The sequence below is a fragment of the Drosophila nasuta genome, chromosome 2R (assembly GCF_023558535.2).
Source record: "Drosophila nasuta strain 15112-1781.00 chromosome 2R, ASM2355853v1, whole genome shotgun sequence".
Classification (NCBI taxonomy): domain Eukaryota; kingdom Metazoa; phylum Arthropoda; class Insecta; order Diptera; family Drosophilidae; genus Drosophila; species Drosophila nasuta.
Genome location: NC_083456.1, coordinates 24,519,660 through 24,537,063, shown reverse-complemented (window position 1 = coordinate 24,537,063; position 17,404 = coordinate 24,519,660). Strand labels below are relative to the sequence as shown.

At 38.7% G+C, this 17,404-nt stretch overlaps 3 protein-coding genes across 6 annotated transcripts; all 3 read left to right on the top strand.

The window, feature by feature from the left end:
• The first annotated feature begins 17 nt into the window (after nucleotides 1-17).
• On the top strand, nucleotides 18-2,990 carry LOC132784801 (STAM-binding protein-like A). The gene is made up of 5 exons (XM_060790660.1): nucleotides 18-385; nucleotides 663-1,187; nucleotides 1,253-1,574; nucleotides 2,459-2,571; nucleotides 2,639-2,990. Exons 1-5 carry the CDS (start codon nucleotides 162-164, stop codon nucleotides 2,802-2,804), a joined length of 1,350 nt encoding a protein of 449 aa, XP_060646643.1. The 5' UTR covers nucleotides 18-161; the 3' UTR covers nucleotides 2,805-2,990.
• A 916-nt stretch (nucleotides 2,991-3,906) lies between these two features.
• On the top strand, nucleotides 3,907-15,526 carry LOC132785539 (calcium-binding mitochondrial carrier protein Aralar1). Of its 4 annotated transcripts, none has more exons than XM_060791684.1 (10): nucleotides 3,907-4,649; nucleotides 10,768-10,920; nucleotides 12,063-12,225; nucleotides 12,283-12,374; nucleotides 12,438-12,632; nucleotides 12,688-12,911; nucleotides 13,555-13,721; nucleotides 13,781-13,899; nucleotides 13,959-14,568; nucleotides 14,630-15,526. In XM_060791684.1, exons 1-10 carry the CDS (start codon nucleotides 4,584-4,586, stop codon nucleotides 14,929-14,931), a joined length of 2,091 nt encoding a protein of 696 aa, XP_060647667.1. In that variant the 5' UTR covers nucleotides 3,907-4,583; the 3' UTR covers nucleotides 14,932-15,526. The 4 variants fall into 4 exon arrangements, with proteins under 4 accessions (XP_060647667.1, XP_060647670.1, XP_060647669.1 ...); XM_060791687.1 differs by lacking the exon at nucleotides 3,907-4,649 and adding an exon at nucleotides 6,797-7,219; XM_060791686.1 differs by lacking the exon at nucleotides 3,907-4,649 and adding an exon at nucleotides 9,704-9,736.
• Nucleotides 15,527-16,296: 770 nt separating this feature from the next.
• LOC132785167 (uncharacterized) lies at nucleotides 16,297-17,240 on the top strand. Its single transcript, XM_060791158.1, has 3 exons — nucleotides 16,297-16,720; nucleotides 16,783-16,991; nucleotides 17,050-17,240. Exons 1-3 carry the CDS (start codon nucleotides 16,297-16,299, stop codon nucleotides 17,194-17,196), a joined length of 780 nt encoding a protein of 259 aa, XP_060647141.1. The 3' UTR covers nucleotides 17,197-17,240.
• Nucleotides 17,241-17,404: the final 164 nt, after the last annotated feature.

Sequence of the window (17,404 nt, the reverse complement as noted above, 5' to 3'; positions counted from 1 at the left end):
TTTTTTTTTGCTGATTAGCAAGCAGCTGTTTTCGCAGTTTTTCCAGCGACGCCAATACCACCACCTGCGTAATGAGTAATTGGTTTACAATTGTTACAAAATAACGCCAACTAGCGGTAAACCCAAAGCAAAAGTAGACGCAAAAAACAAGGCGAGAACAGATGAAAATCAGAGGCAGCCCAACAACAACAATACGAATTGAACTCCAACAAGGCAAGCGAGGGACAAGAAATCTGATCAGAAGAGGCAACAAAACGTATTTGCAAAAAATGTCCAAATCGGTGAATAACATGAATATGGCAATTGTGGAGCCAGCGGAGCGTATGAAATATCTATCGCACTGTGGCACCGTCATCGAGGTGGACAAAAATATGGCGGTGACGCGGTAAGTTGCAATTTCCCCAATTTCCTAAAGATGTGGCGCCAATTGGAATGCGAGCGCTGTGCTCCCAATGTCATTGCGAAAAAGGCCTTGCACGCGTATTTGCCTTTTGAAGGATATTCTTATTGGCATTGGCTGGCCTCTGTTTACGAGCGAATGTGTGTCTGTATGTGTGTTTGTGTTTGTGTTGTTGTTGTTTTGCTTGTGTGTCCTTTGGCAGCTGCCTGCTACTTTGCTTTGAATAATTTTCGTTTTGGGGTTTTTTTTGGCTATTTTACAGCTATTATCGCTCCGGCACCGAAATGCTGCGCATGGCGAACGTCTATCTGAATGAGGGGAACCATGAGAACGCCTTCATACTCTACATGCGCTACATGACGCTGTTCATCGAGAAGATTCGCCAGCATCCCGACTACAACAGCGTCAAGGCCGAGGTGAAGGCCATCAACAAGACCATCAAGGAGGAGATTATGCCCACCACAGAGAAGCTGCGCAACAAGCTCCTCACGCAGTATCAACGCGAATACGAACAGTTTCTGGCCAGCAAGGAGGCGGAACGTGTCCGGGAGCAACGGGAACGGGAGGCGAAACAACGGGCAGCGGCAGCTGGCGTTGTCCCATCACTGATACCCGCCAATCTGCATGTGCAGATGGATGCGAATAATCAGCCGACGGCGCCAGAGTTGGGACTGCTCGATCAGGTGGTGTATCCAAATGATTTTCCTACTGGCACCAATCGCAGTCACTTGCCCAGCTCCGGCTTGTTGCTGCCAGGCGTCGACCCGAACGCAGACAGATCACCCAAGTAAGTCTCATCTTTAATCCCATTAGAATTTAACTTATATAAGTTCTTATCTCTCTCTCTTCTAGCACATCGTCGAAGCCCGCCTTTGATCGTGGACAGAAGCCGCAATATAATCGCACCGACTCGCTGCTGGCGGGATCGTTGCGCACAGTCAACGTACCTGCCGACACCATGGATGTGTTCCTACAGCTGGCGCATGCCAACACCTCCAAGAACATTGAGACTTGCGGCGTCCTCGCCGGCCATTTGGCCCGCAACGAGCTCTCCATCACACACATCATCACGCCCCAGCAGCAGGGGACACCCGACAGCTGCAACACCATGCATGAAGAGCAGATCTTCGATGTGCAGGATCAGATGCAGCTCATCACGCTCGGCTGGATTCATGTGAGTTTTCAATTTAAGCTGAAATATTGCTAGAGATTTAATATTTGATTTCAATCTCTATTTCTTTTGAATTCTATTTCTATTCAAATTTATAATATTTATAAATTTTAGTGTTGATCCCAACTTAAATATCATTTCTATTTAATTTAAATTTTATTTTATATTCTTATTAAAATTTCATAATATAATATCATAACTTCTCTGAATCTATTTTTTTTTTTCGTTTTAAAAGTTAGCTATGTTAAATTATATTTTTTAATTTAAGCTTAAAGCCTAGTAACTTATTTTCTTTGCATTTTAGTATTGAAATTTAATTGAATAATATATAATCATACATATTTTAGTGATAATCCCAACTTAAATCATTTCTATTTAATTTAACTTTTATTTTATACTTCTATTCAAATTTCATAATATCACATCTATGAATCTATTTATTTTTGAATTTAAGCTTAAAGCATAGTAACTTATTTTTCTTTCATTGTAGTATTGAAATTTAATTGACAAACATATTCATTAAATTAAAACATAAATTATAATCATACATATTTCATTTTTATTTCGTATTTCAGTTTATTTACTTATTGTTTTGTATTATTAATCTAATATTTAAATTCTTTAATAAGTCAAATGTAGAATATAAGATTTAACTTACATTTACTCGATTGAATAAATTTATATATTATCTTATTTTTGGATACAAATTTAAAAATAGAATTTAATTGAAATGTAGAATATAAGATTTTCTTTAAATTTACTTGATTGAATAAATTGATATGTTGTCTTTTTTTGGATATCAATTTATAAATAGAATTTAATTATATTAAACTTGTTTTTAGATTACAAATATGCCATTTTACTAATTTTAAGCTATTTCATTGCAGACTCATCCCACTCAGACCGCTTTCTTGTCCTCCGTTGACTTGCACACACATTGCTCCTATCAGATGATGATGCCCGAAGCAATTGCCATCGTCTGTGCACCCAAGTACAATGCGTGAGTCATTCATTGAATAGTTCCCAAAAAGAGAGTGATTCATATTCTAATCGAATTATATTTGCAGCAATGGTTTCTTCATACTTACGCCGCACTATGGACTAGATTATATTGCACAGTGTCGGCAAACCGGGTTTCATCCGCATCCAAATGATCCGCCTCTATTTATGGACGCAGCACACATTAAAATGGATTCGCATGCCAAGATCAAGGTGATCGATTTGCGCAGATAGTATGCTGAACTCTTAGTCTGAAACCTCAGCCAAAAAAAAAACAAAACAATACTAAACTAATCTTGTAACTGTAGCTAACTAAACGTAAAAAGCAGGCACACATCTTGATCGAGTGAATCCAACCACCAAACACAAAATGGATGCAAAAACAAAGCAGCGAATTTAATCAACCAGAAGATAATGCAATAGCTAAGTCGCTTTTGATGAATCAAAATTGAAATATTTTTAGTTTGCTTAAAAATTGGCTTCATTACTATTCAACAAATTTCGTTTACAAGTCCCTTTTAAAATTAGCTTAAGTTTTATTTATTTATGATGAACACTCACTTTCGGAATTTCGAATTCTGCAACTAAAATAATAATTCTAGTTTGCGAGCGTGCACTGCATTGAGTTTTCTCGTTCAAAATAGCACACGCAACCAGAACAGATGTTAGATATAAAGTTTTCTAGAAAATCAAATTTAAAAAGCAAAAAAAAAAAAAGATGATCAGAGATATTATTATTATTAGAGTGAACACAAAAAGTGATTTTAGCAGAAATTTTAGATTTTTGCTCGCAATAACAATTTGCATTTCTGTTAAGAGCTCGGCTATACGAAATTCTTCTATGTGATTTACAATTGTGGCTTAAATTTTTTTTATAATTTTTTATTTTGTTTGTTAAAACTTAACACTCTTTGGTATGCATTCTTATATTTATTATTGTATTTGTCAAGGAACTCAATATACAGCTATAATTACTCAGCTAAAGCTAAAGAAAACAAACTTTGAATATTATACTATTGCTATCAAAAAAAAAAAAATCTATGCGATGAAATGTTATTTAATGACAAGCCCAGGCAAAAATAAAAACATGTTATGTATGCTTACTAAATTGCTAAATTTAATAAAAATAAAGAGAAAAGAAAATGTAATTTATTTTAAACAAAACAAACAAACAATTTCTTTTTTACGGTCATTAACATTCAAATGTTAACGGTCATTGGGCGCTGTTAACCTTCCACACAGCTGTTAATGGCGAAGGTTAAACTTTTCCACTTGACCTCTTTACATATCAAATTCGTCGTCTATTTTTACGCAGCTGTCAAAAAATTCCACTCGCTTTGCGTTAACTTTCATTCATGTAGTTTTATTATTAGAGTTTCGATGGCGAAAAAGCCTAAAATAATGACCAAAAGGGAAATTCAACGTCTATGCTAAAATTTCCCTCATTACAGTTATGGCCCTTTGCGCGCTTACATTTCCCGCCCGCAGTTCTGTGTGTTTTCTCGTCTCGTGCGGTCTGCTTCCGAAAAAAACGAAACGGCAAAAAAAACGCGTAATTCAACGACCGCAAATATAAAACGCTGGATATAGTTTAATTGCAGAGCTAAGAGTTAAAATAAATAAAACGCGTGTGATAAATAATCGATAAAGCAAAAAGAGCAGTACCGAGCAGAGCAAGAGAAAGAGCGAGCGAGCGAGAGGACACATCAGTTCCACCCAGCAACAAACCAGCCTGACGAAGAAGAAGCAGCAACAGAAGGGGGCTGGGAAGGGGACGCTGTGTCTGTGTGTGTGTGTGTCGTGTGTTTTGTGGCCTTTGCCCTTGATTAAAGTTTCACACGGAAAACGGCAACAAATTAAATAAAACTATACAAGCAACTTGCACACACAATCAAAATATTAATTGCAATATTATTGTTGTAGACAATTGCTCCCCTCTCCTCCCCCCCGCATATATTATACACAAAGGTTGCCCGGCCAAGTCGAACTTAAGCTCCAGCTGCTGATATAATAATGCCAATACTCGAACGGTGTCCAATTAATTGGATACCAGCTGTAATAAGGGCTCAATGTCAAGAAGTAAGTAAGAGGATTACAAGCATAAAACATACACATATGTATAGCAAAAGTGTGCTAATGATAAGCAGCTAAAGACTGATAAGAGCGGCAAATGCTAAACGGCTAAAGGTAGACAACCCTTAAAAGCAATTGCTTTTACGTGCTTGCTTTTTTTGATTATCTTAAGCAGCAAAACGGAAATGTTTCCCTTGAGACTTCCGTCCGTCTGTCTGTCTGTCCGTCCGTCTGTCTGTTTGCCTGTGTTTGCCTTTTGCTCGCGGTGCCTGGCGCTCAAAGGACACGACGTCAGCTGAGCTGAACTGAACTGGCACCACACACAATCAGCTGCTTGGGGTCTCAGGCAGTGACATTTCGCTAACCTTGATAACAATGCCTCAACTGAGGAGAGTTCTTGCTGTCTCTATTTCTGTTGCTGTTGCTGTTTCGTGCACCTTCAGACGTAATTGCTGTTCGTTTAGTTTAATGAATTGCATGCAGTGTTCGCTCTGCAAGCTCATAACTCACAATTTACAGCGCTGTTAGCGGCGCCCTCAAGTGCCACCATCATCATCGTCTGACTTCCACTCGGCTGACCCATCATCTCTTATACACCATACACATATATATTATTATAGTATGCTATGCTATTCTTTGTTAGTGCGGCTCTATTTTATTTTTATACCCGTTACCCATAGGGTAGAAGGGTATTATGAGACAGGAAATGTATGTAACAGGTGGAAGGAGGCATCTTCGACCCCATAAAGTATAAATATTCTTCATTAACGAGGCGATACAGCTATGGCCGTCTGTCTGTCTGTCCGTCTGTCCGTACGAAACACTTGATCTCAGAGATTTTAAGAGATAGAGCTATAATTTTTCTTCAACAGCATTTGTTATGTTTGCACGCAGATTAAGTTTGATTCAAATGTTTGCCACGCCCACTTCCGCCTCCTGAAAATCAACGAAAATCGAATAACAAGCGTATTTGTAAAGCTAGAGTCGCTAATTTGCTTGTATATAATAATAACTACAGTCTTTGTGATTCCTGAAAATTCGGTTGCGATCAGACAAAAATTGTCGAAATTTATAAAGAAATACTTTAGTGTGGGCAAAAACGTCTTAGTTGCTTTGGCTGACAATCTGGTATATTTTGCACAAGTATATGTATTGAGTATAGTACCATATTAATATACGAAATATATCATTTGGTATATTTTTTAGTATTTTTGTGGTATATTATTTTGCTTTTATTCAAAATTAGTTTTGGGTATCTCACAGTCGAGCACACTCGACTGTTGTTTTCTTACTTGTTCTTTGCTCATTCAATGCTTTTTATGCCTGTGGCTATTTTTATAACACAAACCATGCGCCATTCACGTGCGTGTGTTTCGCCCCGGCCGGACAATGCGGCGTATGCGCAACGCAGCGATTAACATGATTTTTGTTGCCCTTTTGCTGCTGTCGCTGCTGCTGCACGTGCTGCAATTTGAAATGCTAGTTGAACTTTAAAGCTCATTACAATTGTATTTCTGTCAGCAGCAGCAGCAGCAGCAGCAGCTAAGCGTTCTTGCTCTCGCTCTCTAGTGGGCAATAAATAGAAGTTTTGCCAAGTCGAGCGTTCAAAGCTTTTGCTTTGAATTATCGCCATGCAAAATGCACCCAGGAAAGCTGTACACAGTAATTTCCTGTTTATGCCCGACTGTGTGTGTGTGAGTGTGTGTGTGTGTAACAACAACCACCTGTTACACACACACACACACACATGCGATTAGTTTGTTTGTGTTGAGAATATTCGCACGCTTGAAGCCAACAAATACAAAGCTCTTCACCCACATGAAATATCGCACAGTGGTTGTTGATTACTCTTGTTGTTGTTGCTCTTCCTCTTGTTGTTGTTGCATTCCTACACCAACACAAACAAATAGCAAATACAGTTGCAGATTACAACAGCAGTTGTCAAATGACGCACACATCAAAAAGATTATTAAACAACAAACACACAAGTGCATTATTAAAAACTGTAAGCCCAGTCGTCGGTCGTCAGCTGCTGCTGGCGTCGCAGTCGCAGTCGCAGACAACGTCAGCGTCGACGTCGACAGCAGCGAGCATTATTACTGGGAAAAGCTTTTTTGCCAGTGCCTCAGATTTTGATTCAGAACGGAAAAGTGACGCGACGCAAACGCACGAATGAATCGCGAATCGCGCGTTTCAACAAGAAAATCCAAAAAACCATTTGAAATATATAAAGAAAAATTAAATATATACACCACATAGAAAGTGAGAGAGTGAGAGCGAAAGAGCGGAAGAGAGAGAGAGAGCGACGGAAAATTGAAATCGTGTTGGGTCTGGAAGTTTATTGGCAAATTGGAATACTCGATATTATTATCATTAATAGCAACAGTTGGAATAGTTTTTGTATCGTCGCGACGTAAACAAAAGCTAAATAATTAGCTTACATACGAGAGATTTGAATGCAAAAAGATTGCGATCAACATCGATCAATCGCAATAATACAATAAAATTCTCAAATCGCTTTTCAAGTGTTTCACGTTCCCATAAGACTTTTCTAATTGTGTTCAAAAATGGAAGAGGTAAATATTTATTCAACTTTACGATATGTGTACTCTCTAAACATTATTTCACACAGCAGTCGTATAGTTGGGCACGAATATCTAAAACGTTATCGGCAAATGATATGATCAGCTTTTTTTTTACTTCCTACACTGAACGTAATTTCCTCAAAAAGTGATAACAATTATTTAAATTGGTTTATAATTTCGATGAATAAGCAAAGTTTATATAAACTGTTAAAATTATTATTCCCAAAAAAATAATCACCTGTTATAAATCGCTAAATTTTCCGTTTCCTATTCATTATGCTAATCAATTCATCAACTAAATTTCCATATTTTGTAAACTTTTAAAGGAATAATTTGTTTTTCATTTGATTAGATAAAAGAGAAATATGAATCCCATTTGTGATGAAATTGGCTGTAGTAAAAGTATTTGTGTTTTCTTTTCAGTGTCTGTCATTGTTTCAATTCCTATAAGCGTCATTATTATTATATAAACTGACAAATAGAAATATCTTAAGAATGTGTGTGCGTATTGCTTAAATGATCTGTAGAGAAAAAAGCTCGAGAACACGCATCATATGTTTTTTGGCGGCCGTCCCTCAGTTTCCATTCTAATGTCAAGCAACAACAACAACAAAAACAATGAGAACAGCTAACGGAATCACCTTCATTCAAAAGCTGAATTATCTCAACGCTATCTCAGTTTTCACTAGACTCTTGATATTGTTTTTATTGTTTCAGCTTCTCTCTGTCTCGCAGTTGGCGACAATTGCATTTAGTATCAAAAGGGGGCTTGAACAATTGTCAACCAACTAGTTACACAGTGCAGCTGAACTTTTTTCGAAAACAATTCGTATTTCTCACTCAGTTGTCTCTGTATTAAACACTTTGCGCTCATCAATTAGCTAACTGTACATAATGTGTAGACTGTTCAATTATCTGGGCCCACAGAAATTGGCTTTTAACTGCTTTGAGCGTAAATAAAATATGTATATAATGTGTGCATATAGCAAACGGTAGCGAAAAAGTCGTCAGAACTAACATTACTTTTGACTTTAATGCGTCCTTAAGCTGAGCTGTGATAATTTATTCGATTTGTTAAATATGCCGTTGTCTGCCGCATAACTATTGTTGCATGTGGCAATGGCGATAATGAACAGCCTGAATGACCTTGGACAGAAACTGTGCCCAGAATTTGCATAAAGTGATACGAATGGAGAGGCGACACTCTGTAGCACGTGCCACACGCTGCAGGCTCAGCCTCTGCGACCTTTGACAGCAGCAACAGCAACAGTCAGCAGACAAATGACCTCATTATAATTTTCAGCTGACAACTAACAAAAAACGGAGACAACAACGACAAAAAAAAAAAAAAAAACTTGGCTTCGTGCAAATAATATTACCTGCCGCCGTCATACACGGCGTATGTGCAACGTTATACGCTGCACATGCAACACACACACAAGTCTCTTTATGTGTGTGAGTGTGAATGTTTGCGGCTTTTCAAGTTCAATGTGTGCACAATTGTGGGGGATTCAGTGCTTGGCATAATAAATGCAAACAATTTTTGCTTTTGCTTTTGATTATTCAAGCACTCTAAGCTTTCATCTCTGACTTTTGATTACGTTTCGCGTCCTTATGGTCGGGATTTGTTTAGTCCTTGCTTTGTGATTTCACGCCTTGTTGCGGGGCTTTAAATTGAATTAAAGGGATTGTTATAGAAAGATAATCCGGATGCTATATTAGAATCACATTCATTTCGTAGATCTTAAATATATTTTATACTAACTTAGTTTAGTAACTTTTAATGTTAGTCTATAGCATTTTCAAAACTATTGATTATGGGAACATAATCCGGATGCTATATTAGAATCATATTCATTTCTTTGATTTTTAATATATTTAATGTCAACTAAGTTTAAAAATTTTTGATGTTAATCTATAACGTCTTCAAAACTATTGATTGATAATTCTTACTTGGAATTTTGAAACAATAATAATAGTCATTTTTTTACCAAATAATTTAATGCTTGGAATTTTTAAAAATTTTATCGGAATTCTGAAAGTAAAATAAAAGTAATTTTATTACCAAATATTTTAAGTAAGTTTTTTACTTGAAATTTTAAAATTTTTATCGGAATTATTAAACAAAGACATGTTAAAAGTAATTTTATTTCTTTTTTAATTCGATTAAAAATATTTAGTAAAAGCTGTTTTTATGAATTCGCTTTACTATCAAAAGTTTACATCAAAATATAATTTAATATATTCTAAACATCTTTTTATTCGTACTTGATTTCCATAAATAATTTATGTTTTGTAATCAATTTTAATTTACATATAGATGAATAGAATTTGTATTTACTTTATAAATATAATTCGCATCGATATTCCATTAGTTGGACAGCGAACTCACTTTTGTGATTTATAATAATATTTATTCAGTCCCCTGCACAAACAGTAACAGTAAACAACAAGCTGATAAGATTGGATTTTAGTACAGGACACAATTAAATGTTTTTCTCTCCACTGGTAAAATGCATTACACGTTTTTGTTTATTTTTGCATAAAAGAAAAACAAACACATCAACAAATGCAAATGGGGGACCCCAGCCACTGACACACAAAGCAAGAGAGAGAGGGAGAGTGTATGACAATTCCCATGGACTGACATGATAATCGCATTACGTCAATGGATTAATTGATAAACGTGAGAGAAGAGAATCGAACTTGTTGACGGAATTACAACAGCAGCGTTGTTGACCCAATGGCCCTGAGTCTATGCGTAGATAGGAAATATGAAGAGCAAGAGCGAGCGGCAATATGAAGAGTTTGCCTATTAATAACATTGCTAATTTATGTTGCCTATTTTTACTCTTCGCTCTCCACTCGCATTGAATATTGTTTGCAAACAAACCATAAAAAAAGTGCTTTATTTATTATGTCAACAATTGAGCAGCTAATTGCAAAGTAAGAGAGAGAATGCCTCCCGCAAAGAGCGCAAAAAGCAAAAGAGAGAATAAGCGATCGATCAATTTTGACGAAACCCCCTTGAAGCAAGCAAGATAAAAAAAAACATGCTCTCTTCTTCGAGTGTTTGCATAAAATTTGCGCTCTCTATTTTGCTCTCTTTGTCACTTCGGCAGAAGTAGATAGAACACTAAAGCAGAATTTGGGCAGTCAGTTGCGTCAGGCGCTGTTGTCGCTTGCTTCAGTTCAGTTTAGTTTGGTTCGGCTCAAGTTGATGAGCTAATTAAATGCCAGCATTGTTTAAACTGGCCGCACAAATTGTAAATTTCATATCAACAAAATGCCAATTTCCGCAACTGTGAGTTCTACTAATCGAGAAAAGCATTTACAGAGAGCAAATTGCTTTGATTTATGACACGTGTTGCTTTTGTTTGGCCGCCGCATTACGAGAGAGAGCGCGTGCGTGCGAGAGAGACAACACGAAGACTAGTGAGAGCGATTGTCATATGGCAATGCGAGTGTGTGCGTGTGTGCGTATGTAAATAATTTGATCTTAATCTCTTGTTCGGTTTTCTCTTTACATTTTATTGCAGACTCCATCACTATTGAAGCGCGCCAGCACCGATAAACTGCGTGAAGTCTTCCAGAAGTACGCGTCAATTCAAAAGGATGGCGAACAATACATGACCAGTGAGGATTTCGTGCGAAAGTTCCTGGGTCTGTTCACAGAGGCGGCTTTCAATGATGTAAGTACATACACAACATACATACATAGTAGCATCCAAACGCTGGGTCATTGCAAGGTTATACGCGAAACCCACACAGACACACACACACACACCCAGCCAGTCGCAGTCGCAGTCTGATAAGCAATCGCCAACAACAATAAAAATGACGACAACGACGGCGACTGCGAACTCGGGTTGCCTGCTTGCTCTTATCAGGCAGTAAAGAGATAGATAATTACCTGTGTGAAAGTCGCAGCATAAGATGTATTCAACCCCACACACACGCACACACACATACTAACTAACTAAATCATTGCTATGCATCATATCTGGACTCAATGTGAACTCGATCACTTGGCCACCTCGTGTTAACGTCACAACATTCAAAACTTTTGCCTCCAGCGTGTTATCAATTTGTTTGCCTGGCCGGGGAATCGTAGCCGTAACTGATTTGCAGTTTTCGTGACCGGGGCAAAGTCGTCGGATTGTACTTTATTTAATTTTTGGATTTGTGATAAAGTTATAGCCAATAATTATTAACCTGGTCCGATTGTTCCAATGTCCGGTTAAACACTGAACTACAGTGAAATGTCGTAAGATGCAACTAAATTTAAATGCTCATCTAAAATAATTACATAAAAGTATAGTTCAAATAACAATTTAAAGGTATAGCATATATTTGCATATTTTGGATTATTGCAGCCACATTTAATTGCACATTCTAGATAATTGCATTAAAATTTATAATTTGAAATAATTGAATAAAGTTTGTTATTATTTCATTATGCAATTGAGTATTTTAGATTATTGCAACTACATTTAATTGCACATCCAAGATAATTGCATAAAAGGTTATTTGTCGTTAATTATTTAAGATAAACGCATTGCACATAAGTGCATATGTTATATTATTGCATAATTTTTTAAGCAATTAAATAAATCCAATACAATTTGGTTTCTTTTTATTGCATTATGCAAAGGCATCGTCAATTTTCGTTAATTATTTAAGATAAACGTATTGCACATAAGGGCATATTTTATATTATTGCATAATTTTTGAAGCAATTTAATAAATCCAATGGTTTGGTTTCTTTTTATTGCATTATGCAAAGGCATCATCAACTATGAACATTATTTGATCTACATTTTACTTTTTTTAGGAATCTGTTCGCTTGTTGGCCGGCATTGCAGATACGAGCAAAGATGGTCTCATATCATTCTCGGAGTTTCAGGCATTTGAGGGTTTGCTCTGCGCCCCCGATGCTCTCTATAGAACTGCCTTTCAACTGTTCGATCGCCAAGGCAATGGCAATGTCTCATATGGTAAATATTATGATGCTAATTTCATTAATTCTGACTAATTTTGTTTACTTCGCTTAGCTGACTTTGCTGATGTTGTACAAAAAACCGAACTGCACTCAAAGATACCTTTTAGCTTAGATGGTACATTTATTAAGCGATACTTTGGTGAGGTGAGTCAACATTAATATGTTATTTATAATTCGTTTTTTAAATCCAATTCTTTAAATTTGTAGAAGAAGCAACGCCTTATCAACTATGCTGAATTTACGCAATTGCTGCATGATTTTCATGAGGAGCACGCAATGGAGGCATTCCGCAGCAAGGATCCAGCTGGCACTGGATTCATTTCCCCCTTAGACTTTCAGGACATAATCGTTAAGGTTAAGCGGCATTTACTCACCGCCGATGTCAAGGATAACTTGGTGGCGGTAAGTTGATCGAGTATTATTCTTATTCATCTATTAATATGAAAAATATTCTTAGGTCACGGAGGGTCATCGTGTGAGCTTCCCGTATTTCATAGCATTTACCTCGCTGCTGAACAACATGGAGCTGATCAAGCAGATCTATCTGTATGCCACCAAAGGCAGTCGCACTGAGACGGTCACCAAGAACGAGCTGCTCTATGCGGCACAGACCATGAGTCAGATCACTCCATTAGAGATCGATATTCTCTTTCAGTTGACGGGCGCCGTCAATCAACCAGGGTGAGTTGCTCCTCGAATATATCCAATTTTCCCAAACACACCCGTTGATCTTCGCAAGAACATCCAAGACTAATCAGAAAGCTTTAAACGAGCAGCAGTAGAAGCAGTTCACTTGGTCTCAGTTAATCGAAGTTCCACATCATTTTGTCGTGTGTGTACGTCTCTCTCTCCGTGTCTTGTTATTAACTGTTTTGCTCTCTTTCTCTCTCTATTTCTGTTTCTTTACCTATCTCCCTTTCTATTATTGCACTCATTTAATGAAATTGCATACCAAAAAAATAATACAAAAATGTTGTTGCATCAATTGTGTATTTGTGTCTCGTTTGATAAATTAGAAGCTGGTGGAAACGCAAAAAGATTTCTCCAAGTAGGCAAGTGTTGTTGTCCTTTTTTTTTGAATAGAAAAACGTTACGTTTACCGCATGGTACTCCTCTCTCGTTATCGTTATCGTTCTCTCTTTCTCGCTCTCTCTCTCTCCTCTCTCCCCACACAGCCCTGCATACAAAAATAGTTAAGTCACCTTCCACATTTTGCATTTCAAAGCCTTCGGTGTGTTTTAGTTTTTATTAGCTACTTTGTTATTAGTCTTTTATGAAGTTGTTTGATCACTTAGTTAATGAATTTTATTCACTTGCCCCGCAGCCGCATCGACTACAGCGACCTGAGCAACATTGCACCCGAGCATTATACGAAACATATCACTCACCGACTGGCCGAGATCAAGGCTGTCGACAGTCCAAGCGATCGTTCGGCCTTGATTCAGGTGCTCGAAGCCACCTATCGCTTTACCTTGGCCTCATTTGCGGGCGGTAAGTAGAGTAAATCTCTAAACTGATCTCTTAACTAATATCTTTCCTACTTCCCTTAGCTACTGGCGCCACTGTGGTCTATCCCATTGATCTGGTCAAGACACGCATGCAGAATCAACGCACAGGCTCCATGATTGGTGAAGTTGCCTACAGAAACTCCTGGGATTGCTTTAAGAAGGTGCGTTAAACTAATATACTTTCAAGTATAAGCATTAACTTATTTAATTTCCTCTCTAGGTCATTCGTCACGAAGGTGTTCTCGGTCTCTATCGTGGTCTGCTGCCCCAGCTCATGGGCGTGGCACCCGAGAAGGCCATCAAGCTGACAGTGAATGACTTTGTGCGCGACAAGTTCACGGATAAGCGCAGCAACATTCCCGTCTGGGGCGAGGTTATTGCCGGTGGTTGTGGTGGCGCTGCGCAGGTGATCTTCACCAATCCGCTGGAGATTGTCAAGATTCGTCTGCAGGTGGCGGGTGAAATCGCTGGTGGCTCGAAGATTAGTGCCTTATCCGTGGTGCGTGAACTGGGCTTCTTTGGCCTCTACAAGGGAGCCAAGGCGTGTCTGCTGCGCGATGTCAACTTCTCGGCCATTTACTTCCCCACATATGCGCACATCAAAGGCGCCTTTGCCGACAAGGATGGCTATAATAGTCCAGTGTCTTTGCTGGCTGCTGGTGCCATTGCTGGCATACCAGCTGCTGCTTTAGTGACGCCAGCTGATGTGATCAAAACACGTCTGCAGGTTGCGGCACGTCAGGGACAGACGACGTACACGGGTCTGTGGGATGCCACCAAGAAGATTATGGCTGAGGAGGGTCCACGTGCATTCTGGAAGGGCACAGCTGGTGAGTAGCGATGACTGCTTCAATTCTATTATTGTGATCTAATTGATTTTACCTTCTGTAGCTCGCGTTTGCCGCTCATCGCCACAGTTTGGTGTCACATTGTTCACCTATGAGCTGCTGCAGCGTCTCTTCTACGTCGACTTTGGCGGCAATCAACCCAAGGGATCGCAGAGCGCCAAATTGGCTGTACCACTGGACAATACGTTGGGCACAGCGCAACCGCGTGTCGATCACATCGGCGGCTACAACGCAGCTGTTCCTCTGCTCGCAGGCATCGAGTCGAAGTTTGGACTGTATTTGCCACGATTTGGACGTGGAGCTGCTGCCACTGGCACAACGATTGGATCGGGGACTAGTTCATGATTGTATTGGCGCCATCGCTTACAGTGCGCCAGTTAGGTCTAAAGTTGTACAGTTGTTAGCCATAGATATGTATAGAGAGAGAAGATGCATCTAGAAGATGCGCAATCTGTTCCACATGTAAATACATATATCTTTTGCTAGAACACACATTTACATCGGCCCCAAAAAACAAAAAAAACGAAAAGAGCGAGTAGTTCAGAGTAATCAAATCAGATTCCCCAACATATATGAAATATATAGTAGAGTGTATATATGTTTATAGCAGATATTTATGGCACACAATTGAATGGCAACTGTTTTTACCTACACTATAGCATCGAGCATGAGAAATGTGAAATGGAAACTCGTAGCTGTTTTTTGTAAACATTTTTTAACTAGATGCATAGTCTAAAGTTTAAAACAAATCACTGATCGTCAACTTTTGCACTCAATGAACTATTTAAGCCTTAAAACATAAACAAGAAACAACAAAAAACAACCTTCTAATCTTAGTACGAATTTGTTCAAAAGTTATATTAAAGAAAAACAAAAGGAAAATGCAATGAATTACCTCTTAGCTAATAAATTTAAATAAATACAATATAAAAAACAAAAATATGTACAAAATTGGAAAATTGTTTATGTGCTTTATACTGTGCTCTTTTCTTTTGTGGGTTGAAATGAAATATATTTAAAGAGATAAATGAAAAGCTTAATTTTTGTTTGGCATTTATTATAAACTTTGAAGAGATTCGAGCGAACTTCAAATTTACTTTGTGATTTATTATAAACTGAATGAAAGAGCTGTGTCTAAATCTCACTCCCATTTCTTGTTGCAAATTATATATTTAGCATATCTAGAAAGCAAACTCTACAACGTTTTTCACAACTTTTCTCGCATTTGTCGCAAGTTGGAAAGTTCCGCAAATTGAATGTTATGCCCATTGTGATTGCCAGGTCAATGGAGCGCTTGACTTCAGTCCCAAATGCAACTGCCACATGTGCAGCCAACAGCTTTGCGGCACATTCGATTAGAATACTCTTGGCGATGACAAGTTAATTTCATGTCTACGCAGCAAGGTTTCCAGGTCACCCAGAGACAGACATTCAGACAGACAGACAAAGCAAATTCAATTTCGAATTCAACAGTTTTTGCGACATTGTGACTTACTGGATCTTGGGCACCACCCACCACCCATGACTGCCTGTTTGACCATGACAAACGCATTCGTTGACCGTTAGACATTTGCTATAATTCTGCACGCAATGCGTAATCACCGGTTGCATGCCCCAAAAGACATTTTCATTCCAGCGGCCATAAAAAGTCAGAGTCGATCGTTGTTGCAACCTCAGTTTCATTTCAGACCTTGACGCGATCACCACGAAATGCAAGTGAAATTTATGTATGCAGTTTGCTTGCTGCTGCCACTTGTGGCAAGCACCGCGGCGACGCCAACGCAAACGGATACGCGTATCTCATGGATAGCTCAACTAAAACAACTGCATCATCAGCTGCATAATTGCCTTCAATCCGGTGGCAGCTTAGGATTGTGGTCCTGTTTCCGTTCACGCAGTCTGCGCATCTTTGAGGATGTCATGAGCTCCGACGTGATTCCACTCTTCGAGGGTGTTCGACTAGTTGCTGCGTCGAATACCACAAATGGACAGGCGCGACAGGCAGGCGATGATCGCAAGGATCTGAAGCATCTCACTTGGTTCGATCAGCTGGCAAGCAGCTTGGCTAAGAGTTTGACCACGCACACGCTGCAAGTGAATCTGGTGAAGCTCACTGAGCGCTATCTGAGCAGTGGTAATATTAAATACAGTCCAAACTTTTCCTCTGCAGTTATAAGATATAAATGTATCTTGTAGATACGCCTGTAAGTCAAGCGGATTCCACGGGCAGCGCTCGTCTTAGACGACATCGCTTTAACATGATCATCACCATGATGTTTGGCGTTACCGCTCTGGGCGCTGTCCTGGTGCCCATGGGCTTTCAGATGCTATCCATAGTCAGTGGCAAAGCTTTGCTGTTGGCCAAAATGGCGCTGCTGCTGGCCTCGATCAATGGGCTGAAGAGAGTGAGTTGCAGAGTATGAAATATTACTATATAAATTCAATATATTTTACCACATTTAGGTGGCCAACACGGGACTGCATTATGGTCTTTATCATGTGCCTGGCGAGCACTTGGGTGGCTACTACGATCGTGGTGATCTCAATCATCCACGCAATGTTCCCATTCCTGTGGCTGTGGCTCCCACCTTCGACATGAGTGTCAAGTAGAACTAAAGTCAATAGCTGTAGTTTGAATTAGAATCAATTAAATACTTTCCTTTTAAATATTAACAGCCAATAAATGGCTAACGTTTTAGGCCAAGTTGGCAGCTTTGTTGCGAAACAAAAGCTTGCAAAGCTTGCGGTGTGGTGAATTTCTGCTGCGCGGTAAAGTTTGCAAATGGAAAAGTCAAGCAAATATATTTCATGAAAAATG

Bases quoted from the DNA above. Each gene is read 5' to 3' on its own strand.
- LOC132784801 (XM_060790660.1), top strand. From the start codon at position 162: ATGAAAATCAGAGGCAGCCCAACAACAACAATACGAATTGAACTCCAA. The intron at 1,575-2,458 runs GTGAGTTTTCAA...ATTTCATTGCAG, and splicing joins TCACGCTCGGCTGGATTCAT to ACTCATCCCACTCAGACCGC. The intron at 2,572-2,638 runs GTGAGTCATTCA...TTATATTTGCAG, and splicing joins TGTGCACCCAAGTACAATGC to CAATGGTTTCTTCATACTTA.
- LOC132785167 (XM_060791158.1), top strand. From the start codon at position 16,297: ATGCAAGTGAAATTTATGTATGCAGTTTGCTTGCTGCTGCCACTTGTG. The intron at 16,721-16,782 runs GTAATATTAAAT...TGTATCTTGTAG, and splicing joins TGAGCGCTATCTGAGCAGTG to ATACGCCTGTAAGTCAAGCG. The intron at 16,992-17,049 runs GTGAGTTGCAGA...TACCACATTTAG, and splicing joins CGATCAATGGGCTGAAGAGA to GTGGCCAACACGGGACTGCA.
- LOC132785539 (XM_060791684.1), top strand. From the start codon at position 4,584: ATGCCAATACTCGAACGGTGTCCAATTAATTGGATACCAGCTGTAATA. The intron at 12,226-12,282 runs GTAAATATTATG...TACTTCGCTTAG, and splicing joins CAATGGCAATGTCTCATATG to CTGACTTTGCTGATGTTGTA. The intron at 12,375-12,437 runs GTGAGTCAACAT...TTAAATTTGTAG, and splicing joins TTAAGCGATACTTTGGTGAG to AAGAAGCAACGCCTTATCAA.